The sequence below is a fragment of the Rhincodon typus genome, chromosome 36, assembly GCF_021869965.1.
Source record: "Rhincodon typus isolate 14 chromosome 36, sRhiTyp1.1, whole genome shotgun sequence".
Lineage (NCBI taxonomy): Eukaryota > Metazoa > Chordata > Chondrichthyes > Orectolobiformes > Rhincodontidae > Rhincodon > Rhincodon typus.
The window spans coordinates 2595005-2621548 of record NC_063367.1 but is presented as its reverse complement, the minus strand read 5'-3'; the positions used below and the strand labels follow the sequence as shown (position 1 = coordinate 2621548).

At 40.8% G+C, this 26544-nt stretch overlaps 1 protein-coding gene across 1 annotated transcript in view; it reads right to left on the bottom strand.

Annotated features, from left to right (window-relative positions):
• LOC109916808 (fibrillin-1-like) overlaps nt 1–26544 on the bottom strand; it is a 589008-nt gene that overhangs the window by 435081 nt on the left and 127383 nt on the right. The window contains exons 6-7 of the mRNA XM_048617021.1: nt 25270–25467; nt 6844–6969 (exon numbers count right to left, since the gene is read on the bottom strand). Coding sequence (XP_048472978.1) covers nt 6844–6969; nt 25270–25467 — 324 coding nt within the window. The remainder of the gene's footprint in view (nt 1–6843; nt 6970–25269; nt 25468–26544) is intronic.

The following is a 26544-nucleotide window of genomic DNA, read 5'->3' as shown; positions in this document are numbered from 1 at the left end:
GCAGTGTGATACAACTCGTTTAAACAGAGTCTTGACACAGCTCTGTTTGTGGTCGCTGGGGTGGTTACTGTTGTAATTCAGGGTTTGGTCTGTGTGTAGTTTTTCTGCATACACTAGTAAGGAATTCGCCATTGTTCGTTCATTCCACCATTACGTCTAGAAACAGGAGCTGATTGTTCTTCTCTTCTTCCCTGGTGAACTTGATCCGGGCAAACATGCTGTTAATAAGTCGGTGTGTTTCTTCTAACTTTGCTCGCTTAATGATCATGAAAGTATTGTCCAAGTACCTAACCCTTAGTTTAGGCCGGATCTGGGGGAGGGCTGTGCATTCAAGTCTTTGCATAACAGCTTCCGCTATGAGACCCGAGATGAGTGAACCCATGAGTGTCCCATTAATTTGCTCATATACCTGGCTGTTGAAGACGAAGTGCGTGGTAAGGCATAGGTCTAGTAATTTTAGCATGTTGTCCTTGTCGACGGTTTCATTGGAGGTTTGTGTTTTCAGATTGTCCAGTAACGTGGCCAGTGTCTCCTTTGCTAGTGTCATGTTGATAGAGGTGAATAGTGCTGTAACGTCAAAGGAGACCATCATTTCCTCCCTTCTCAATTTTTATTTTTCTAATGTTATCCCGGAATTCCTATGCTGAGTGTATGCAGAGGGTCGATCCGTTGGTGAGGTGTTTCAGTCTTTGTTGTAACCCCTTGGCTAGCTCGTGTGTCGGTGTGCCTGGCAGGGAAACTATGGGTCTGGGAGGGATGTCCGGTTTGTGTATTTTGGGTAGTCCGTAGAATTGGGAGGAGTTATATCCATCGGTTTCATTTCTTTGCTGACAGAACGGACCAGACAAATTCAGAGCAGGACAGAACAACAGCGCTTCAACGGAGGCTAGACAGCACTGAAGATATCACCTAGAAGGGAGACGAAACATTTGCATGAAAACCAGTCAGCTCGGTGAACCAACCAACAACTCCAACCACAACACGAGCTACACATGGTCATTAAAACATGAATACCTCACTTCAAAAACATATTATAATTACTTGAGGAGATGAAAGATGTGGTGAATGGCCAAAATGCAATGGATATGGTGTTGGGGAATCCAATAGGTGTGGCTTACTCTGGCTATTAGAAACATTTTGACACGTACACAGTAAAATTTTTTTTAAATTATCTGCATTGCCTTTTTTGACCACTAGACATGCAAAAGTATGCATTTGGCAGGTGTTTCCAGGAGGTGAAATTGGATTTTGGCCTTGAAATTAATGGCATTCCTTTCTTAGATTCTGTTTCTGTAGTTCCTCTTGTTGACAGGTGCTCTTGAAGGATTGTGTCCCTTCATGAAGGAAGTTCTTCGAAGTCAGTTTCTTCTGAACAAGAGTCTCCCACACATTGACATCTATGTTGTATTTGTTGAGGGAAACATTCACGGAGTCTTTGAAGTGCTTCCTTTGTCCTCTTGCCATTGAGTACTTTCCTTAGAACTTTCTTTGGCAGTCAGAACTCAAGACATTCGAAGCATGTCCAGTGGAGTTGGTTTCAGATGATTTGGCCTCGACAATGAAGCCAATGGCTCCTCCAACAACACTGATGTTAATAGGCCTTGTCCCCCAGCTGATAGGGAAAGTCTATCTCAAACAGCCTCAATGACACTTCCCAAGAGTACTGAGGTGGCAACCACATGCAGTCCAAGTTTAGGAGCCATATAGAAGAGTCTGAAGAACGATTACCTTAGATAAAAATATCTTAGTATCAGCACAGATATCACAGTCATTGAAGACTCTCATTCATAAGGGTCTGAAGGTTGAATACAATGTTGGATCTCTGCATTGATTTCAGCCTTAGATGAGAAATGGCTGTCCAGGTAAGGGAAATGTCCCACATTTGTAAGGATCCTAATGAAGGAATTAGTCGAACTTGCCCTCAGATGGGTTGATAAAGTCTTCTTGAGATTGAGGGTCAGATCAATCCATCAATGCACTTCCACAAAGGTGTCAAGTGAGGCTTGGAAGTTCTCTTCCAAGAGAGCAAAGATCATATTATCATCCACATACTAAAGTTCCCTGAGCTCTATGAGTTCTGTTTACGACTTGCATTTCAGTTGATTAAGGTTGAAATGTTTTTATCAATCCTGTGGACACTGCCCATACTACTGGGAAACACGATGTTGACAAGATGAAGAATGGTGGCCATGAAGACGGAGAAAAGAGTGTGGGGGCAATGATGCATCCCTGCTTGACTCCTGTCTTGACTACAAAAGATTCTACCATAACACTATTGGTGAGGACTGTCAATAACATCTTGTTATGGAGGAGGCAGAATATGTCAATGAATTTCTCTAGACAGCCGGCTTTTGACAAGGTCATCCATAGCACTTCCCAACTGATTCAGTCAAAAGCCGTGGTCAGATTGATAAAGGCTATAGAGTAGTTGGCATTGTTCCTGGCATTTCTCTTGTAGTTGCCGAGCAGTGAAATCACGTCCACACTTCCATAGTTTGGTCAGAAGTCATTCTGGGTTTCTGGAAGGATTTCCTCAGAATCCGGGAAAAGGCACTTGGCAATCATTCGGGTGGTAATCTTCCCAGTGATGGAGAGTGCGGAGATTCCTCAATAATTCCCACAGTCCACTTTGTCTCCTTTCTTGATGACGGTGACGGTGGCAGCATCCCAGAAATCAGCAAGAATTTCTTCTTTGTCCCAAATTTTGAGGAACAGTTGATGGAGAAGGCAGATAGACTCTGCACCTCAAAGTTTGAAAATCTTCACTAGAATCCAATCCACTTAGAGTCAGAGAGTTGTACAACACAGAAACAGGCCCTTTGGCCCAACTCATCCATGCTGACCAAGTTTCCTAAACTGAACAAGTCCCATTTTCCTACATTTGGCCCACATTCCTCTAAACCTTTCCTATTCAGGTATTTGTCTAAAATTACTTTTAAATGTTGTAATGGTACCTGCCTCTGCCACTTCCTCTGGCAGCTCGTTCCATGTAGACATCATCATCTGTGTGAAAAGCTGCACCTCAGATCCCTTTTTAAATCTTTCCCCTCTCACCTTAAACCTATGCCCTCTAGTTTTGGACTCCCCTACTCTGGGAAAAAGACCTTGGCTATTCACTTTATCTATGTCCATTGTGATTTTTTTAAACCTCTTTAAAGTTAGCCTTCAGCCTCCTATGCTCCAGGGTAAAATGTCCCAGCCTATCTAGCCTCTCCATATAACTCAAACCCTCCAGTCTCGGTAACATCCTTGTACATCTTTTTTTCCACCCTTTGGCAGGGCATCCAGAATTGTATGCAGTTCTCCAAATGTGGCCTTATCAATTCTTGTACAGCTGTAACATGGTGTCCCAACTCCTTTACTCAATGCTCTGACCAATGAAAGCAAACATTCCAAACACCTTCTTCACCACTGTCTACCTGTGACACAACTTTCAACGAAGTACGTACCTAGGTCTCTCTGTTCAACAACACTCCTCAGGGCTCTACCATTAACACTAAGTCATGCCGTGGTTTGTCTTACCAAAATTCAACACCTCATGCTTATCTAAATTAAACTCCATCTGCCATTCCTCGGCCCTAGTTGATCAAGACCCCGTTGTACTCTTAGATAACCTTCTTCACTGTCCACCATACCATTCATTTTGGTGTCATCCACAAACTTACTAACCATGCCTCCTATATTCACATCCAAATCACTGATATAAATGACGAACATCAGTGGACCCAGCACCAGTCCTTGTGGCACACTGCTGGTCACAGGCCTCCAGTTAAACCAACAACCTTCCAACGCCCACCTGCTGTCTCCCACCATCAAACCAATTTTGTATCCAAGCTCTCCCTGAATCCCATGTGATCTAACATTACTAACAAGTCTACCATGCAGAACCATGTTGAAGCCCTTGATAAAGTCCATGTAGACAACATCTACTGCTCTGTCCTCATTTATCTTCTTGGCCACCTCTTCAAAAAACTCATTTCCAATTTGTCAGACATGATTTCCCACATACAAAGCTGTGCTGACAAACCGTAATCAGTCCTTGCCTTTCTAAATGCTTGTGGATTCTGTCTCTCAGAATCCCCTCCAACAACTTACCCACCATTGACGTTAGGTTCACCGCCTGTAGCTCCCTAGCTTTTCCTTGCAGCCCTTCTTAAATAATGGCACAACATTAGCCACCCTCCAGTCTTCCGTCACCTCACTCTTGACTGTCAATGATACACATACCTCCGCTAGGGGCCCCGCAATTTCTTTGCAGCTTCCCACGATATCCTGCGATACACTTGATCAGGTCATGGGGATTTGTCTACTTTTGTGTTTTAAGACCTCCAACACCACCCTATTTCTGTAATGTGGACTCATTTTTCATGACTACTACTTATTTCCCGGAGTTCCCTAGCTTCCATGTTTTTCTACATGGTAATTACTGACAAGAAATATTCGTTTAGGATTTCATTCATCTCCTGTAGTTCCGAAAATAGACGATTTTGTTGATCTTTAAGAGGCCCTATTCTCTCTATAGTTACTCTTTTGACCTCAACACATTTAAATTCAGCCCTATCCAAGTTCTTAACACAATGGCACTTCCAGTCTGTTTGGAAAATTAAAAGCCCCTATTATAACCTTGTTGCTGTTACAGCTATCTGTGATCTCCCTATATATCTACTCCTGAATTTCGCACTGATTATTGGAGGCCTCTGACACTTTTCTATTCTTCATCTCTTTAATGGTGGCTTCAACTTCTGCCACTCTAGAGATTATCTTTGATGGGAGTTGAAGGATTCAGATACATTCTCATCGTAGTTTAGGAGTTCTTTGAGGTGCTTTTGCTTTTGTAGGTTGATGTTTTCTCTGTCTCTCAAAAGGGTACTCTGCACCAGTTTGAGGCCGAAGGTATTGGGTCCGTATTTTACCTGGGTAGCACTGAAGCAGCCAAGGTGTCATGACTGTTGGCAAGCAGTTACAACCCTTTAGCTTTCTCAGTCTGCCATTGTTTCTTGATTTCCCTAGTTCTTCTTTATACCTCAGCCTTTGTTGTTTGATGAGTTCTCTATCTCGCTGGTGATGTTGTTTTGCAAGGCCTCGAGAGCCTTGCAAAGGAATTCACAGGTAACAAGGGCAGTACTTCATTCCAGGTAATTGTTTTGTTCAGTATCCACGAGCTTCCTTACATTCCAGGTTCCAAGATTGAGTTTGACTTTGATTTTCAGGCTGCAGGTAGGTGAGTGGTTTTCTAGCCAGGTGGGTGATGGAATAGACTATTTTTAGGGCACCATTTCTAGCCCATTCCCCATATGGGGTGAACAGTATGGGATTAGTCATAGAGTGTGGAAACAGACCCTCCGGTCCAACTCATCCATGCCGACCAAGTTTCCCAAAATAAACCAGTCCCATTCGCTCGCATCTGGCCAATATCCCTCTAAATCTTTCCTATTCATGTATCTGTCCAAATGTGTTTTAAATGTTGTTGAAGAGGGTTGCTCAGTTGTGAAGACATTACCAAAATGCTCTCCTGTTCTTATTGCATGATTGAAATGACTGAATCACACTCCACCACATACATGCTGGTCCAAAGTTAGAGACTTCCAGATCTCACAATTGTGTTCACGTCACCACTCACCTATTCCGCAGAGTTTGTGTTGTGTGCATGGGGGCTTTGAAGTCCTCCAGATAGACGTCCTGTGAGAGACATCTTTATCCTCTCCAGGGATTGCCGCCTTGTTGTGGAGAGGCTTGAATGTTCCGTTAATCTCTAGAGCAATGCCATTAGGAATTCTCAGTTCCTGGCACAGCCAGCTATGATGGCAAAGTCAAATGGGAGGAATGGTACAAGGCACAAGCAAAATCAAGTCTTTAATAGTGATTCAGGCAGATGGTATTCATGTGATATCCACAGTTTTGACAGCAGATGAAGGCTTGCAGCAGTAGGGACATCCCCAGGTATCAAGGTTTCTTTGCCACTGGAACTGTATTTACCTCTGTCAAGGTCCATGAGTTTGCTAATGTGCAACAGCACTCTCACGTTGTATACAAAAAAAGGTTGTATAAAAGTTAATAGAATACTGAGTTTAATTGCAAATGTAGTATAAACATTCAGATGTACTGGTGAATCAAGATGAAGTAGAAATAGATTATGAATAGTAATTCAAAGTTCAATTACAGGAGAACATAAATAGAAGATTATATGCACAATATTTAGGACAGAAGAGAAACTTTTTGTTTCCATGATGGCTATAAGGCTGTAGAATTTACTGCTAGAGTTTATGACTAAAAGAGAGACTATGCCAATATTTAATAAATTAGGTGAGTGATTTGAAGAAAAGTTGAGGAAAGGGATGTGGGGACAGGGTGGATTTATCAGTATAAGCCCAACACTAACTAAATAGACCAAATATACCGCTTCATAGTTTCTGTAGAAATTTAGGATGCAGCAAACTTATTTTAATAAGAAAGCACAAACTATGTGATAACTTAACAGTAAATTCAAAGCTGCGATGGAGATGATTCATGGCTGTGGCAAAGATAGAATTACTAACTTCACAATACTGCCTCACTGCCAGTGGAGCACTTGACACGGCAAGGGGTGAAGTTGTATGGAAACAACCATAAAAGCACATGTTAACAACTATTTTTGCATTCTAGGATACAAGTTATTGAATGAGCGCATTTGTTACAATGGCTTTTAATTTTCACACAAATTGTAAAAACGATGAAAGTAGAATTATTTATTGATTGATTTGTTTTTGTTGTTAAGTATACATAAAATTCCAGAATGCAAACATCTGCAATCAATAAAATTAAAATCAATGATGCACACTGATCTATAATATGCTTTCGTCTTACCTTCACATTTTTGAGTCACTTCACTAAATCTATGTCCAGCTGGGCATTTGCATTCAAAGGAGCCTACAGTGTTTATACAATTTCCTCCACTGCAGCTTCCTGGAATAGCTTGGCATTCATCCACATCTATCAAAGTAAATGAAATTATTTTATTAAATTAATCTTTTATTTTCAACAATTGCACAAATCTTAGTATTATTCAACAAGCTATTTACAGTTACCTTTCTGTTTACTGTTATCGACATTGTAAATTTTGTTAGCAAATTTTAAAGGATCAAAACTCATGGATCTGAATGGTATAAGAAATTATTTTCACATCCCTATTCACTAACATACTTAGGGGCAATTAGATTTTTCAGATTGCTGCTGACACCATTTATTAAACTACCTTGGAAGTTGAAGTAGAATATAAGTTTTGCTTCAGCTTTTTCTCTGGTCTGATGTTCAGAGTACAAACTCAGTTAACAAAGACAATCTTTTCTAATTAATCAATATTGTGCCACTTCCAAAAGCTATTTCAGTGACAGACAAGAGACAAATGGAATCCCTAAACGTAACCAACTTTAAACAACACTGAATCTCACCAACAAGGTTGCACTGATTTTAAATTTCAAGTATTTCTTTACATTTTCCACCTACAAATCAAAATAGTCAATTTTTAAACAGTTCAGTGAACAAAAATCACACATATTGTACTTTTCAAATCAAAAGTACATACTACATTTTACCTTAATTTGAAATGGAGTAAATACACTCAGCACTTCTGATAAACTCAGATGTGTCGCTCCATCAGTCTGAAGAATCAGTCAGACTGTTTTAACAGCTGATCTGTTTGTACTTCAAGTGGCTTATTTGGACAATCTGAAGCCTGGAATTCATTGGAGAGACACAATCTGAAAGGAACGTCAATTGCAATGTTCAAAGTGGATTGAAGCTGTGAAAACAGGCTCAATTGAATTTTGTTCTTGCTTATCACCAAGAATCATAAAAATAAGTTCCTTTTAATAATGGTTAATTACATGGAATGTTACTGAAACAAATTCAGCTGCAAGTGTTATATGAAGCCTCTAATTTTCAGTGTGCCTTCAGTTCCTGGCATCTTGGATAAATTACCAGCTAAGAAACACTCAAAGCATAGTGACAGAGATTGGGTGAGAGTTGAGGGTGGCATGGTGGCTCAGTAGCTAGAGCTGCTGCCTCACAGTGCCAGCGACCTGGGTTCGATTCCACCCTAAGGTGACCGTGTGTGGAGTCTGTACGTTCTCCCCATGTCTGTGTGGGTTTCCTCCAGGTGCTCTAGTTTCCTTCCACAGTCCAAAGATGTCTAGAATAGGTAGATTGGCCATTCTAAATTGCCCTCTGTGTCCAGGAATGTGCAGGCTAAGTGGATTAGCCATAGGAAATGCAAAGTTACAGGGATGGGGGGTCTGGGTGGGATGATCTTTGGAGGGTCAGTGTGGACTCAATGGGCCGAATGGTCTACTTCCACTGTATTGGAATTCTATGATTCTAGATGGCTTTGACAGTAGGTGCTACTTCTATGACCTTCCACAAGCAACTCCATGTTAGAAGTTTAATGATCTGACACCAGTCAGATGTGGTAATCAGAATTCAATACACCTTCCAAGAACTTATCTATCCTCATTATGTTGAAGATTTTCCAAAATGTTAACATTAATATCCTGGAGAATCTACAGGGTGGTTTATACTGCTATCCTTTATCTATAAGTACTCTTCCATTCACAGCTTTACATGAAATGTCACACAAAGTTTCGCATGATGTACAACTGCTGTTTCACACACCTGCAAACATATCGCCATGATGTTAGGTTCCATCGCACAGCAACTGGAAAACATCACCTACATTTTTCTTTGCAAAAAGTAAAAGGAAGCAGGAAGCCCAACTATAGACGACCCAACCCAACGTTCACCCAATATGACAAACACATGGCAGCAGTTGGGAAAGCAGTCAGGAAAAAAGAAAGTGTGAAGGCAATGAAAGGTTTGTCATCAAATTCTGCTACTCTTTCTTCTCAAGTTATATGACACAGAAAACCTATTGGTACTCTTGATTATGATATCTTCTTGTAACTATTTACTCAAGTCAAATAAACTCAGCTGCTCTGAAACATTTTTAAATCTCTTCCACTGTTCACGATAACACATTAGGCATTAATGAGCCATCATTTCCCTGGAGATACCAACAAAAAGATAACCACATAAGCACTGCACACAGTATGGTGACCAAGAAATGCAGGGGTTAGAAATTATTACCACACAGCTTCTTATGAAACAGGAGATTTACTGAGGAGCTCTGGACAAAAACCGTAAGATTATTCACTTTAATAAACTGCAAGAATTCTATATATTAGATACACGTGCATGCAATGTAGATGGTCTTCCAGAATATGCAGATAACAGAAGAAGAGGCAGCTTCAGCCACACCACGACAGAAACATTACAGCACTGTAGGTTAATCTGAAATGTGGTAGTTTTACTCAGATCAGCAGCAAACAACCTACTTCCAGTTTTAAACCACTGTGTTCACACTGCCAGTCAATAAAATTATAGTGTCTTAACCTGCAACTGTTGGTCATTCAGAGAAGGTGTTCAGTTGTTTTACACTAGGCAAATACTGCAATTTTTTTCTTGGTTGAATGGAACCCTGCATAAGTTATCGAGAAATGACTTGCAAAATGCAACACTGTATACACTGCTTTTGGGAACAGTGCAGGCATTAGTGACACAGTACCATAAGACTTGGGAGTAGAAGTAGACCATTCAGTCCATGAAGTGCACTTTGCCATTCAATAAAATCACGGATAATCAGATAATACTCAACTCCACTTTCATGCAATTTCCCTATAACCGCAATTCCTTGACTGATTAAAAACCTATCTCAGCCTTGAATATACTACATACAATTGAATAATGTTCTGCCATTTTTATATGCTGTTATTATCAACTGATTTATTGTCTGTTTTACTCTATAGATACAGGTAGGGGTCCAGCAGACTACTCCCAGCAGCGTCTTCTTCTCCTTGCTATTTCTTACATCCAAGTATATGGATTCTGCATCCTCTGATTCAATATCATGATTTATATATTGTTGAATGGCCTATTGGCAAAAAAACCGTATGTGTTCAATAGTGTCTGATCTTGTTCTGTTGGTTTTTCTTTACTCTTTCAAAAGGAGAGATAGCAAGGTATTCCCTATGGCAGTACCTGCTGTATTTCTATAGAATATTTTTTTCTTTATTCATTAATGGGATGAGGGCATTGTTGGCTAGGCAGCACTTATTGTCCATTCCTAATTGCCCAGAGGGCAGTTCGGATTCAACCACATTGCTGTGGGTCTGGAGTCACATGTAGGCCAGACCAGGTAAGGATGGCAGTTTCCTTCTCAAGGACATTAGTGAACCAGATGGGTTTTTCCGACAATTGACAATGGAGTCATGGTCATCATTAGATTATTAATTGATGAGGCATGAAAGTTGAAACCCTATAACAAAGCCAAAGCTTTTAAAGAAGTAGCAAGGAAAGGAACAAGAAAAAAATTATAGAAATATCTGGTCAATTCTTTCTAACTGCCCGATGTGATGAGTTAAATCAACTTCAAGTTGCTGGCATCATAGGACACCTCCTTTACATGGGTTATGAATTAATGTAGTAATAATGAAAAATTGGTCATATATTATATCTCAATGCAATTACAGCTTCCTTGGGAAGAATAAGGGCATAGTAGACAGGTCACTAGCCTAGTACAGTCGGTTCCGCTGTAACTCATGTTCCGGCAACATGAACTGGCTATAGCGTGACTGACGAATACGAGAATGCTATTTCTAAAATGCAAACTTGCGTTGGCTATAAAGCAATTCCACTGGTGCGTGGAGGAGTACCTGTCAGCAAAGCAGCAACAACTGGATGTCTTTTTTAAGCCATTCTTCATGAAACACAGTCAGAATACAAATGAATAACAGCCATCCACATCTGGATTAACTACTTTTCACCCTAACCCTGCAACCACAACTGCACCTGAAGATGATGATGGCAACGACCCTCAGCGCCTGCATTAACAACAACAAACTCAAAATCTCCTCCCCCATCAAGTTATCTTGACATTTTTTCAAGATAAGGTGTTACATTTACTTCTTTTTCATTATTAGATACGAATTAAACATTTATTCAAACTGTGCTTGCTATCCTTTGTGTTAGGCTTTTGAGTGATTTTTGAGTGGTTTTGATTGATTTTTTTGGTGGTCAACCCCTGACCCCATTTTTCCCATAGGCCCGCTATTTCTATAGCATGATTTTCTATAAAGCAATGTTGTGTGGGAACACAACTATGTGTTACAGCAGAACCAACCGCAATCTAGTGGTCCAGGAGAGTGACACAGGTTCAAATTCCAATACAGTAACTGGTGGAATTTAAATACAGTTATTAAATCTGTATACGACGTTAGCCTCAGACAACTCTCAAAAACTCATCTGCTAATGCCCTTTAGGAAGGGAAATCCCAATCTGGGTCCGGCCTACATTTCTCTAGACCCAAAGCAATGCAGCCATCCAATGAAAGAACAAAGAAAATAAGTAAATAGATAAATAAACGGATAAAATAAATTAATCCAGCCATTTTCAGATGGTTTCAAGAAGCAGGGGCGAACTTGGACAAAAACATGGAAGGAATAGATCTCTCCTTAATTTTACATTCTATCCAACAGATTAACCCTGAAATTGAGAAGCAGTTTCAAGGCATTTATTCTTAAATGGATGAGTGGACTAGTGAGTTTTTGGGTAGGATTTACATCCTGTTCTTAACGATAAATAAGTGCTTAAAAATTTGCGAATTCATACTTGTGCTTCAGATTATATGATGGTATGAATTTTTAACCTCATTACTAATTTTAAGATAATTTAATAGTCCAATTCTATTCTCATTGAGTGAATGCTTTTCTTCATATAAATTGCAGGAATTTACTCAATAGTTTTAGATACAAACATTTGCAATTTAACTATTCTGCATAGCATCTAAAGAAACACTACTAAAATCTATGATATATCTGGCAGCTGGTAAATGCAATTTATGTTTTTTATTATAATGAACATATTATCTTAAAATCATTGCCTGAATACAAACACTGCAAGTATATCATTTTCCATATTCAGATGTGTCATACTAGTAAGTATACCAGTCTAAGAAAGCTTCCCTTTTAATCTCCCCCTACTTCCTTCCAGACACACAGACAATGCAAGAATTTACACAGCTGGAGGAATTAGAATGGAAGCCAAATACAGCACAGAATCTTTCCAAAGGCTTTAGTGAAACAAGCTGGGATACGACTAATCAGCAACATAATTTATGCTGAGTGGGCCTCAGTTCAGACAGAGGTTGAGGGCTTTTGTTAGTAATAATATAGATATAATCTAAAGTATTTGACATTGAGAATGATTTAAAAAAAGCCCAGATTTGTTATGCCATGATCACCCAAAAACATAACTTCGAATGGTTTCATTATTTCAGATTTCAAAGCATTCATACTTCATAATATTTTGATATGCATTTCTCATCGACTCCGCATGAATCAAAAGAAACCTTTTTCAAAAACAAATTCATGGCAATAAAGTGTTTCTACCAGAATTATCAAAAACAAATTCAACTGAAAATAATACTCCCTAGGGAAAGGATATGGAAAAATAAATTAGGCACTCTTATTTTAATATAATTTTTACACAAATAGATATATTAATTTTAGACTTTACAACCTGTGGGTTTTGCATCACCTGTGTGGAGAACAGAGGAGGAAATTTGCCATGTACGGCTAACATTATTTGATCTCCTTTACTTTAAATAAATGTAATGAAATCTATTGAGCTTTGTTGGGTTTCAATTATCTTCACTAAACGTTACTTTTTGCACTCTGCTCAGGTAATACTGAGCATCCAGACGGTAAAACTTAACACTTACCCACAGGATTTTACTGGAAATTCTGAAGACCTTAAAAGTAGATTGTAATTAAGACTTCTTTTCAGTTCAGTAAATTTTACATACCTTTATGGTTTTGGTATGATAGTCTTACAGGGCAGAAAATGTAAAGGATATGGACGTACAGCAAGTCGAGGAAGAAATGTTCTAGGTCTGTAATACTCAGAGGACTGTCAGCACTAAGTACTTGCTCAGACCCATGCAAAACACAATCCCATGGTCTCTACCATTAATGACTTCATCAAATACAAAGACATAGGAACATAAGGTAAGTTGGGAAGAGGCAATCAGTAAACTGGATGAAAAAATAGAGGCGTCCACCAACGTTATCAGTATGACAGTGGCTCCAACATGCATGTCTATGGCTTCCTTCATTGACAGTTTGGCTACCACCATGAAGACCCAAGTTCACCACATTCAGTATCTAACAGATATGCACTTCATCACTCTTTGAGACTACCCAGCATAAATGGCTATATAGCTTCACCTTACTTCAGGTGACCCCTCCTCTCAGAGAGCCCAGACGATACCAGCAGGCACTCCAAGAGAGGAATCACACATAGGTCCCCAGAAGCTTCCTCTCAGACCACTCCAGAGGTTCATCCCCAGTATCTCTCCAATACCTATGGTGCCAAAGAATGCACAAGTCAAAGCCAAGGAGGGTGAGCATTCGGACAGGACACTCGCAGAAGACCTAGGCACTCTGGGCTCAATGACCCCAGGAGTGATCAACCAGGTTTTCAAGGCCAACAGGGCCAACTACAGAGCAGGCTCCCTCCTCCCCAACTGTGGATATTGGGACTGCACATAGACATAGTGGGCAAGCAAGTAAGAAAAAAAACACTGAAGGCTTTTAGGGGGCACAGATGACACTTCACTTTAAATAATCATGCACTTTCATAAAGATATGCTCACTTGCACCCTTAAAATATCTGCTCTAGGCTGTCAAATCTGGTGAAGTTGCACTCATTTCAGACTTTATTATAGTAATCCCTACAGTGTGGAAACAGGCCACTCGGACCGACAAGTCCACACCAAATCTCTGAAAAGAATCCCACCCAGACTCACCCATCTATCCTATCCCTGCATCTCCCATTGCCAATCCACATAACCTACACATCCCTGAACATTATCGGCAATTTAGCATGGCCAATCCATCTAACCTGCATATCTTTGGACAGTGGAAGGAAACCGGAGCACCCGGAAGAAACCCACGCAGACAGTGAAAATGTGCAAACACCACAGGCAGCTGTCCGAGGCTGGAATCAAACTGGGTCCCTGCTGCGATGAGGCAGCAGTGCTAACCATTGCGCCTCCTCAGATATTTCAAGGATGAAAGAAATTGTAATTAAGCTTCTCAGAGAGTACATTAATATTCAAAGTTGGAAGATGTATGATGGGAAGTTCACAACCTCACTGTCCCTCATAGCTCAGCTCCCTGCTCACAGAAACCGCACAAATTAATGCCTTTCTTGGATTAAACACTGTTTACGGGTTGAAGCATTTCAGGACAATTCAGCAGTCTGCATAAACAGCTAATGATGTAAGGATGAAAAGAAGGTGCTCTTAACCTTCTGCCTATCATAAGGAAATGCACTGCTCAACACTTGGAAACTCTATTTCACTCCCAGCTTAAAGTAACAGGGTTGTGACATGGCAAGGTGCTGTGAGGTGGCTGTTAAGGCTTCAGTCAACACATGGTATATAGCCACCTCACCTCAGCACCATGCCATATCACTGCCCTATCTCAGTGACTGCTGCTTTTTCCCCAATGGTGAGGAGGCCCTGTAAAGTGCAAATACTTTAAAGTTGGATCAGCTAGAGATAGCACGCACACATTCGTAATGGATAAGTAAAAATTCATTCATCAACAGAAAAGTTCAATGACTCTGAAAATAACCAGATCATGTACTGTAGACTGTCCAGCAGCTGACAGCAATTTAGTCAACATAAATTAACACAATGAACGGCAGTTCAAATCTAATGCATGAATTCTGGAAGCATGTATCAATCAGGCTCTGGTTGACCTCTCATGCTCGACCACGCATAACTCTATCTTGGTCTCCTGGATGTCCCTCCTTGACAATGACCTGATCATCAACCCAAAAAGATTGCTCTTGATCCCTCATTTCTACTGGAAGATACCACCTTTATCAGCTGCTATTATGAAGGACACCACATGCCAAAATGGTGCAGTGCACCCTTTCTGAGCAACGTTGTAAAACCCTGCTGAAGCAGTCCAGTTATTGAAACCTCTAAGGTTTTCTCCATTATCGTCCTGGTGGAAGCATGGGCAGTGTTGTATCTCTAATAAAAACCGAAAGAACTGCAGATGCTGCAAATCAGGAACAAAAACAAGTTGCCGGAAAAGCTCAGCAGGTCTGGAAGCATCTGTGAATAAAACAGAGTTAACTTTTTGGGTGCAGTGTTGCTGCCTCAGAACTGACAGTAGCTAAGAAAACGTTGGTTTATTTGCAGAAGATAGGAAGGGGGAGGAGGAGGGGATATGGATTAAATGATAGGTGGGGATAGAGGCGTAAGAGAGAGAAGAGCAGTTGGACAAAGGAGTTGGTAACGATCTGGTTAGGATGAATAGCTGTTAATGAGGACTGTTAGTGACTAACAACAGGTACAGTGTAATAGCAGACTACGTGATAACAAGGCTTGGTGTGTGGGGTAGGGGGCTAGGGCATGGGAGAGTTTAGGCCCTAAAATTATTGAACTCGATATTGTGTCCAGAGGGCTGCAGGGTCCCCAAGCAGAAAATGAGGTGTTGTTCTTCCAGCTTGCACTGAGCTTCACTGGAACACTGCAGCAAGCCTGAGGCAGAGATATTGGCCAGAGAATAGGGTGATGTGTCAAAGTGGCAGGCAACTGGAAGCTTAGGGTCTTTTTTGCGAGCAGGATGTAGATGTTCTGCAAAGTGATCACCTAGTCTACGTTTCGTTTCCCCAGTGTAGAGAATGTTGTATCTTTGTTCTGTCATAGTCTGGTGGTTTCGTAAAAGTTTTATCAGCCATGTTTGGAAGGGGCCGTCCTCGTCCTTCCACAAGATCCAAGGACCTTGAAAGGACTTCAGAATCTGTAAACTCTTGAGCATGCACACAGAACTGCAGCTTCCAGGATATCTGGTGTATACCTTCAAAACATGGCATCTATGGCCATAAATAAGCTGTACATTGATGAAGTGGAACATACACAGAAGATACTGGAGAAACCCCATACGTCTGGCAGTATCTGTGAAGAATGAAACAGAGTTAACTTTTTAGTTAACTAGTAAGGCTGTTCTTCAGAAGTACCCCTGATCCCAAGCACAAATAATACATTATGCCTCGACACAGTGTGCTATGCAGGCTTCACAAAAGGGATAATGTCATGTCTTGATATGGAGCTCTCCGTTATGTAACCAAAACAGGGGAGTAAAATTCAAGCACTTATCCACCACTATAGCACCTCTTCCCAAATAAAGCGACTATTGAATATCACAGACCATGTTACAGAACATTTAGTTAGGTGTGTAAATGTTGCAGCTGACAAGTGTTGTCTTCAGTGTTAGGTATGAAAGAAGAAGAAATGGCAAACTCAGGTGCAACTTTTAAGTCTGCAACTGCATAACTTTGTACATCTGATATGATGGGTGACAACCAATATAAAAGATGTAACTGTCATGAATACTTGAGGTCATAATTCTTTATGTTCATTTCTTGCAAAATCAATGACCTTTTAATAAAATCCAACTTGATGGCAGATAGGTGGCATTACACAAATCAATGAATGCATGATTACTACTACTGCCCCAGGGTCTGACATGCAAAGAATTATACTCTACTCCCAAAGAGAAAAATAGTAACTTACAACATCCTTACAACTTACAACATTCTATCTAAATTGCCTGTAGTGTTCAGGGAGGTGTAGATTGGGTGGGTTAAAAGGGATGGGTTTGGGTGAGATGCTTTGAGGTTCGGTGTGGACTCGGTGGGCCGAAGGGCCCGTTTCCACACTGTAAGGATTCTATGATGCTATGATTCACCCACTTTGCATGTGGGTGGCAACCATTTTGTCTTGTCATTGACAATTGAATTTAGTACAAAGATGACAAGGTTGCTGCTTCATCCTTATGAGTTGCAGGCTTCACCCGAGATGAACAATTATAACACCAAAAAAAGTCCCAAATTATCCAGCCTGTCCATATAACTCAAACTCTTCAATCCCAGCAGCATTCTTGTAAATTTTTTTCTGCATCCTCTCCAACTTAATAATATCCTTCCTATAGCAGGGTGACCAGTATGTACAGAGTATGCAAAAGTGGCCTCACCAACATCCGGTACAATATAACATGATGTCACCACTCCCACACTCAATGTTCTCAGCAATGAAGGCAAACGTGCCAAATGCTTTTTTTACTACTCTGTTTACCTGCGATGCAACTTTCAATGAAGTATGTACCTGAACCCCTCTGCCTCCCTGTTCTACAACACTCCCTAGGGCCCTACTATTAACTGTGTAAGTCCTGCCCTTGTTTGTCTTACCAAAATGCAACATCTCACATTTATCTCAATTAAACTCCATTTGCCACTGCTTGGCCCATTGACCCAACTAATCAAGATCCCTTTGTAATCTTGTATAACCTTCCCCACAATCTACTATACCAACAATTTTGGTGTCATCCACAAACATACTAATCATTCGTCCTATATTCCCATCCAAATCATTTATATAAATGACAAACAACACTGTACTCAGCTCCAATTCCCGTGGAACACTGCTGATCACAGGCCTCCAGGCCGAAAAACAACTCTACACTGCTCACCTTCTGTGTCCTACTGTCAAGCCAATTTTGTGTCCAACTGGCAAGCTTTTCCTGAATCCCACGTGATCTAATTTTACTAACCAGTCTATCATGTGGAACCTTGTCGAAGGCCTTACAAAAGTCTATGTAAACAATGTCTACCGCTCTGCCCTCATCTGTCTTCTTGGTCACATCCTCAAAAAACTGAAATCAAGTTTGTGAGAGACAAATTTCTATGCATAAAGCTATGCTGACTATCCCTAATCAGTCCTTGCCTCTCCAAATGCATGTAAATCCTGTCTCTCAGAATTTCCTCCAATAACGTATCCATCACTGATGTCAGACTCATTTGGAACTTTGAATATTCTATTTTATCTTTTCTTCTGCATAATAAACTTGCATTTTATTTTTTAAACCAGATCTGTAGCATTGCATGCTTGTACCTCTTTGAAAGACAATTTTGCTTTTTTTAAATTTATCAAGCTAGATTTCAATCTGGAATCATACTTGTCAAGTAATATCATCAAAAAACTTTTCACTTTCCTCACACTTAAAAAAAATGTTGCAAGTTTCATGCTTTAAAGGCTGCTGTAAAATCCTGATCTCAGCAGCCAAAGATAAATGCACATCTGACACTGTCTAGTGGATTTTACAGAGGGAAATTTCAGAATATTACAGGTTAAACAAAATAATTGTCAGACACAAAATTATTTAGCTCAATAGTGCAAAATGTGGTTTCTAGATTTTTCCTAGAATATATGTATATTCACTGGGTCAAAACAATCATCAACACAATAAATGGTTTTTCTGACTAGGTGATCCTTACAATTTTCCAATGAACTGGATCAACTCACTTGAATGTTAATTGCAGCGTGACATATTTGGACCTTTTACTATCTGATTATCCTATTAACATATATTATGAGGATTTAAATGCTACAGAAAATGAAGAAATCAAAACAAAAAACAGAAAAAAAATCTTTATATATTCAGGAATGAAGAAAAAGTTTCACTCTGTACAGTTGGCTTCCCATCTGCAGTAGTTGGATCTTCAGTTCCCAAATTAGCTTGAATGCTTCTAATGCGTATTAATGCATCATAGGACGGTTACAATTATAGACGGAGGCAATTTATCCATTGATCTTTGCCAGCGCCCTGCAGAAGTGATTTAGCTAGCCTCCACCTACGTGATCTCTTCTTTAGATACTTATCCCTTTTGAAAGCAAAAGTGAATAGACTGCAAATGCTTGCTGGCATTGCTAACCACCCTGCCGTATATAAAAGAAATTCTCATGTCGCTGTTGGTTCTTCTGCCAATCATATTAAATTAGTGCCCTCTGGTTCTTGACCTTCTGCCAAGAAGAAGTTTATTTCTACCTACTAGATCTAGATCTTTCATGATCTTGGACACCTCTGTCAAACCTCCTTTGAACTTTCTCTTTTCTAGACTGAATCCATTTTCCTTTAACGTGGATTGCTTCTTGACCTTTTCCATGGCTCATCTAAACCTCATGATACCATAATCAAGGGTTAGGGTTTCTCTACTGAGTGACTTGATTCACCTGAAATTTCAAAGACCAGATGCAATCATGCCTCCTTTCTTATTGTATCAGACTGTGTCAGGGGCGGCACAGTGGCTCAGTGGTTTTCACTGTAGCCTCACAGCACCAGGGATCCGGGTTCGATTCCAGCCTCAGGCAACTGTCTGTGTGGAGTCTACACATTCTCCCCGTGTCTGTGTGAGTTTCCTCCGGGTGCTCAGGTTTCCTCCCAAAGTCCAAAGATGTGCAGGTTAGGTGGATCGGCCATGCTAAATCGCCCGTAGTGTTCAGGGATGTGTGGATTATAGGGGTATGGGTCTGGATGGGATGCTCCAAAGGTCAGTGAGGACTTGTTGGGCCGAAGGGCCTGTTTCCACACTGTAGGGATTCTATTCTATGATTCTATAAGCACTAGTCAAAAAAATTCTCCTGAATATACTTCCAAAAATACGTCATGCTCTCTGCCCTTTAAAGTATTGCTATCTCAGAACATACTTGAAACACTGAAGCCTCGTCATTATTACTTTATAGATATTGACTTCTATGTAATTTTCCTGCAAATCCGTCCTTGATATCCCTTCTACTAGTTAGTAACTTACAAAATACCCTATTGGTGTAATGGTAACTCTACTGGTACTTGACGCTAACTTATATAACTACAAAGAGGCCATCACCAAGTCACCCTTTATTTACACATGCATAGTACTCGACCTTAGTCCGGCTTCCTCAGAGGCAACTCTCAGGAGAACAGAACCTCTGGCACTCCTGTTCATATCATATCTGCCCAAACAGCTGATCTCGCTACAATAACTACATCCCTCCCCCTCTAAGTCGAGGGATGTAGAGTTGTTCTTTTCCTTGTAGCATCTTCTGGGGCGTTTTCACACTTGGTCTGATTCCTCTGACTCAGCCTCTGATACGGAAGAAATTCATCCTCTTCTTCAAGTGGTTATGTTATCGAGGCTGCATCATCTGCTGTGTCCTTCTCAGATTCTGAAGTTTCTTCAACGCTAGTTGGAGGGGCAGAACCCATGGGTTCCAACAGGCTTTCTGATGGTTCTGAGGGGCAGGGTATATTTGTTCCTGCCCCTTTAGTGAGTTTGCATCTTGCACGTGGTCAATGTGTTTGTTCAGAACCACCTCACCTACCCAATATTTGTAGATCATGGGACCTGACCTCATGTCAGCTGTGCCTGTTACCCATGCAGGGTCATTTCCATGATTTCGGCGTCAAACTTCATCTGCTGAACAAACTGTATCTGTCGCTGAGAGTAGTCCTGCATCTGGCACTGGCCTTCCTGATATCGTTTCACCTTCCCCCTCAGGTCCGGGAAGATCACATTTAACTTGGTGCAGAGTCTTCTCCCCATTAGCAATTCACCTGGAGCTATCCCCATAGTTGCATGATGGGTGATTCGATAATCAAATCGGAATTGGGACAGTTTGGTATCACGTGAAGCTGTGGGCTGTTTCTTTAAGCCTGTCTTCAAAATTTGGACTGCACTTTTCACCAGATCATTGGAAGATGCATGTGGATATGGAACTGTCCTTATATGTTGAATGCCATTCGATTTTAGGAACTATGCAAATTTCCTGCTGGTAAATGATGGCCTATTGTCTATGATCAACACTTCTGGGAGCCCATGTACTGCTTTTCTATCATCATCCCATATTCGACGAATGAACTCTGTACATGTCCAACCACGCTGAATGAGTGTCAACAATGACCAAGAATGTTGAGCTCACGAAAGGACTTGCATATTCAATGTAAAACCGAGTCCAGGGTTTACCCAGCCATTCCCATGAATGTAGGGGAACTGCTGGCAGTTAACTTTTGTCCTTGCTCGCACTCTGGGCACTGTCCTACCAAACACTGTTTTGTCTGCATCCAATCCTGGCTAACAGTTATATCTTAATAGTGGACACCCTGGACAACCCTGGGGGAGTTCAGCCAGTATCTGGCGGTCATCTTTGCTCAGGACAATCACTCTTGCTCCTCGTAACAAAATACCATCCTCGATGGTAATCTGGTCTTGCCAGGTCCAGAACGGTTTCAATTCTAGTTGTGATGGCCCATTTGCTTCCCCCATTACCCCTAGCTGTTTTAGTTTTGCCAGGATCAGATCTTTTTGCAACCACAGTCTTATATTATCAGTGGTGACTGGAAGGGTGTCCAGAAAGTTTAAAACCAGAACAGACTCCTCCAGCTGTGGCACCACCAGTGTATCTGCTAATGGGAGGCTGCTCAAGGTGTCCACATTTGCTACTTGGCCTCCCAGACAGTGTTCTAACTTGTAATTGTATGTACTCAGAATGAGAGCCCACTGCTGAATTAGACTTGAAGTTATGGGCAGCACGGCCTTGTCTTCTTCGAGTAATCCTAGCAGGGGTTTGTGGTAAGTTCCTATTCTAAATTTATATCCATAAAAGGTATTGGTGGAACTTTCTCACACCAAAGATGACCACCAAACCTTCCTTCTCTATCCAGGCATGTTTGCACGTTGCATCAGCCAAAGTCCTGGAAGTATTCGCTTTTGGGCATTCCTCTCCATTGGGCCATCTGTGACCCAACACTACCCAGGTATTGTACCGGGAAGCATCACATGTCAGCACCAGATCTGGCTTGGGATCATAGTGTGCCAACACCTTAGATGATGGTAACTGCTTCTTCATTTCCCTAAAGGCTACGTCACCATTTCCAAGGTTGACCCCTTTTCAATAGCAGATATAATGGTCCCAGGATGGAGGCCTGGTTATGTATGTATTTTCTGTAATAATTCACCAATCTAAGGAAAGATCTAAGCTCCTGCACAAACATGGGAGCTGGGTCACCTTTGATCGCCCTCATTTTATCTTCCAATGAGTGTAAGGTGGTCTTGTCGACTCTGTAGCCCAAGTAGGTTACTTGGGGTGCCTGAAACACACATTTTTCCCTTCTAAGGCATATGCCTGCCTTGGAGAAACGTCTATGTCCAAGTTCTCTAAGTGCTCTTCAATGGTCTTTCCCGTTATTAGCACATCATCCAGATAAATGGCACCCTGTGGTAGACCTTGTAATATGTTCTCCATCAGCTGTTGAAAAATGGCACAGGCTGATAATACCCCAAATGGCAGTCTCGTATATTGGTACAAACCTTCATGGGTATTAATTGTAGCGTACTTCTGGGAATCATCACCTAACTGTAATTGCAAGTACACATGGCTGATGTCCAACTTCGTGAAGGACAGAGCCCCCTGACTAGCTCTGCATATATGTCCTCTATGCATAGGATTGAGTATTTATACAGCTACGAGAAGTGGTTTACCGTTTGTTTAAGATCCCCACAAAGGCAAACTGACTCGATAGGCTTCACAATCAGTACGACCGACGCTGCCCATTCCTCAAACTAATTGTTTGATGATTCATTTGGTTTGCAGCCTGCTGCTTTACAGCTGTACTTTTGCACATAAGGCAAATGGCACTGGGCGGGCCTTGCAGAATCATGGACATGCTTCCTGGTCAACACGCAAAGTGGCCTTGGCTCCTTTGTTAGTCTCCAGACCTTCCCAAAAAACTTCCAGATACGTAACTAGGACTTCACTCAGGCAATCATTTTCTAATTAAAAAATGTTGAGCCAATCAAGGCAAATCTTTCTCAACCATTTTTGCCCCATCAGACTTGGGCTCAAGCCTTTTATTACAATCGCTAGTAACTGAACAAGCTGCTTCACATATGAGACCAGAACCGAAGTTGTGCCCTTAATCTGTAAAGGTTCCCCAGTACAGGCTCTCAGTTTAGCCAAGGTCTTATGCAAAATTAAGGGTTGGCGTCCAGTGCAAATTTTGTTAAAGACTGATTCGGCAATCAGTGATATAGCCGTGCCAGTATCAGCCTCCATTAAAATCAGATGATTATTTAACTAGACATTTATTTTGATTGGTTTCGATTTGGATGTTGCTAAGCAATTTAACTGTTCTAAGCCAGACTTAGGTGGGCTTTAGAGGGTCTGCACTCTCCTGGATACTGGCCTATGAATTTTGTTTCTCAATTCAAGACTAGTGCAACTCTTTGCTGTCTCGAATCTGCATACCGACAGCAACTGCAATGGCTTGTCGACTCAGATCCTGAAGACAATGTTAACTGTTTGACCAAGGCTTGGTTTTGTTTTGGGATTTTACTGTGGGCTGACTTAAGAATCCCTCTGTTCAGCATATGTCTGAGTGAGGCTATGCAATTCATTCAAGAGGTGTCCCCCAAGCTCAGCTGGCCTGGAAATGGTGTCCACTTCCAATAGCATACCCTGTAATTCATATGTTCCACATGCTGCATTTTCTAATCAGAGTCAGTTGCACCTGTTTGAAATCTAATTGGCCTTCAGCTAGTAGCAGCTTTTGTATCGTTACATCATTTATCCCACATACCAAACGGTGTCTCTACATTTCAATAAGGATTAAACCAAAGTCACATGCCTCGTCAAAAATCCCGACTCTGATTCCCCTCATTCGTGAACTGACGAGTAAAACCGATAGCACCTCAGAATTAGAGGAAAGTCATAATATTGCTTAACTAAATCCGTCAACTCTTGGAAGGTTTTAGTATCTGATGCCTCAGGAAACGTTACACTTCACATCACCAAAAACGCTGTGGGTCCACAAGCTGTCAGGAGAATTATTCATTGCTTTTCATTGCCCCAATGTTGTTTGCCTGGAAAAAATAATGCATTCTTTCCACATACTGGGTCCAATCTTCGACAGGAGGCTCGAACGAGTCAAGCTTCCCAAATAATGATATGATGCCTGAAATGTTTACCCCAACACTGAGATGATTGTTGCAACCAGCCAGGCTCCCTTATTAGACCAAGTTAACAGCCCCAATCAGGGAACTCATGCTCTTTGAGGTCCACCTGGCTGACCTTGTTACAATCACTACACTAACAAAATGGATTCTGTCCTTGATTCCTCCAGGACAACCTCTCCATCCAGCAATATAATATTCTCATTCATGAATAATGCTACTATCCTATTTTCTTTAAACCCCTTATATCCAGGAATACTTTCCAACCAGTCCTGCCCAATTTTGAACCAGGTCCTCTCGATCACCAGAATGTAATACTTCCATAAGGCTATTTGTCATGAGCCTGATTTACCTTATTCTGTGCATTTACATACATGCATAGTAAATCTGAGTCTTTCTTAATCTGACTCCACCGAATAACTTCCTATTAGTTTCTCTAGTGCTACTGATCGCTATTAATCCTTTGCTCCCCTTGTTTCCCCTTTCTAATGTTGTACTTTGCTGTCCCACCTCTCTGTCAAATTAGTTTACAACATTTTCACCAACCCTAGCAAACAAACCCACAAGGCCACCTTCTGTTGAACCTGGACCAATCTGGCTTCCACAGTTCACACCTCTCCAGGTAACAGCATGTGTTCCAGGAATTTAATGATGCCTGCAACATCTCTCAAGATGCATTTGATTTCTAGTCTCCTATTACTATATAAATTCCCTTCCTATAGCATCACCAAATATTGAAATCAGCCACTTTTTATGAACATGACATAGAAAATGTCTGGTTTCTAAAAACTGTTTGAAAGAATTCCTCTGAAGATGACTAATCATAAACTCCTCCAGCAAAATTTTATTCTTAACCTCCCTGTTATGATTTGATTAAATAGTTCTTTTAGTTTGTCTTACTTTATTCCTAATATTATGTTTTTCTATAATACATATTTTTTAAAAATGCAAAAAATGTGTTACATCTTAAGTACCTGTTTAATATATTACATGAATAACTAATTAAAATTAGCCTACTTTGGCTAAAAACCTGCAAACAAACATTCAAAAAAGTTTCTATCAGTTGTTTCAATGGATGAGCAGCATAATAATTAAAGGACAAGAAGCATTCATTTTAATAAAATATTGTATATATTCAAGCATTATAATCAAACAATTTCTGCTAGTTACTCCAGCTGACAATAGCCTATCCTTGGCAAATTTAGGGAACCATGCCCTAAGGATAAATAATCGCCTGAAGAGTGGTTTCATTTTGTATTTACAAAACCACATAAGTTAATTAAATATGATCTTTGATTACATTTCAAAAATTCTGCATGTGATTATTACATTTCTTACCTTGACAAGCTCCTGTTCGAATATTTGGAATAAAACCACGACGACATGGTTGTGGCTGGGCGGGACACATCTCACATGGATGTCCCCAGGCTCGTCCAACTGTTGCGCAGCAAAGGATTTTGGTGCAGACAATGCCAGTCAGTTGTCCTTGGCACATCTGCTTTTCTACTGATGTGAAACATGGTCCAGTTCTGTAATCTGAAAATAAAATGTACCATTATAATTGATCCACCTCCCCTTGGCCTTCAATGGCATCAGCATTGTACAAACAGCATCCTGCAGTATTAATCTCCAGAAAGTTAACTGAACAAGCTTTAAAGGTATTGTAACTAGAAAGGCAAGTCACAGACTTGGAATTTCCAGCAAGCAACTGACTTTCTGACTCCTCGAAACCTGCCCACTATCTACAAGGTAAGTCCAGAGGATGATGAAAAACTCTGCACTAGCCCAAATGAGAGCAGTTCCAAACATAAAAACCTAGGCAAATCAGACCACTCAATTGACAGAGTGTCCATTTTACATACAGAATGGTAACTGTGTGTGCCTTACACAAAATAAATGCCACAACTTAACAATCCTTCTTCAAAATTACCTTCCAAACCCATGACTTCTACTACTTGGAATGAAAAGGGCCACATATGCATGAGGACACCACAACCCGCAAGCCCCATCCAAGTCACATGCCATCCTGATATGGAATTATATTGATATTCCCCACTATCATGACAACAAAATCATGGAAATCCCATCCCAACAGCACTGTGAATGCATCTGCACCAGGGGTTCAAACAGGCAGCTCATCACCATCTTCTGAAAGGACATTAGTGATGGGTAATAACAAAGACCAGTACTTTTTGTTCATTTTTGTGCTTTTTAAAACTGGGGGCTGAAAGAGAAAGGACTGTTTTAAAATCAGTCTGTTAAAGGATTGGTGCATGCTTTGAAAAGCAAGTAACCTGATACTCACGGAAAGCATTGTGCATACGGCTGTTTGAACAAGCAATAATTGAAGTTTGTTTGGTAGATGATTTGTTGCAGAGGAGTTGTGCACAGTTGTGGCTGGATGGAAGTTGTGCTAGTGACCAGTTATTGATGACAAAACCCTTTTGCCTATGAACACGATATGATTGCTTCTCAGGTAACTGAACAGCTTGGGGCTGGGAACAATTTTAAGAGATTAATTTTAAACCTGAAGAAAGTCAGTTCTTCTTGCTTTCAGATAATAGGAACTGCCGATGCTGGGGAATCTGAGATAACAAGGTGTCGTGTACCGGA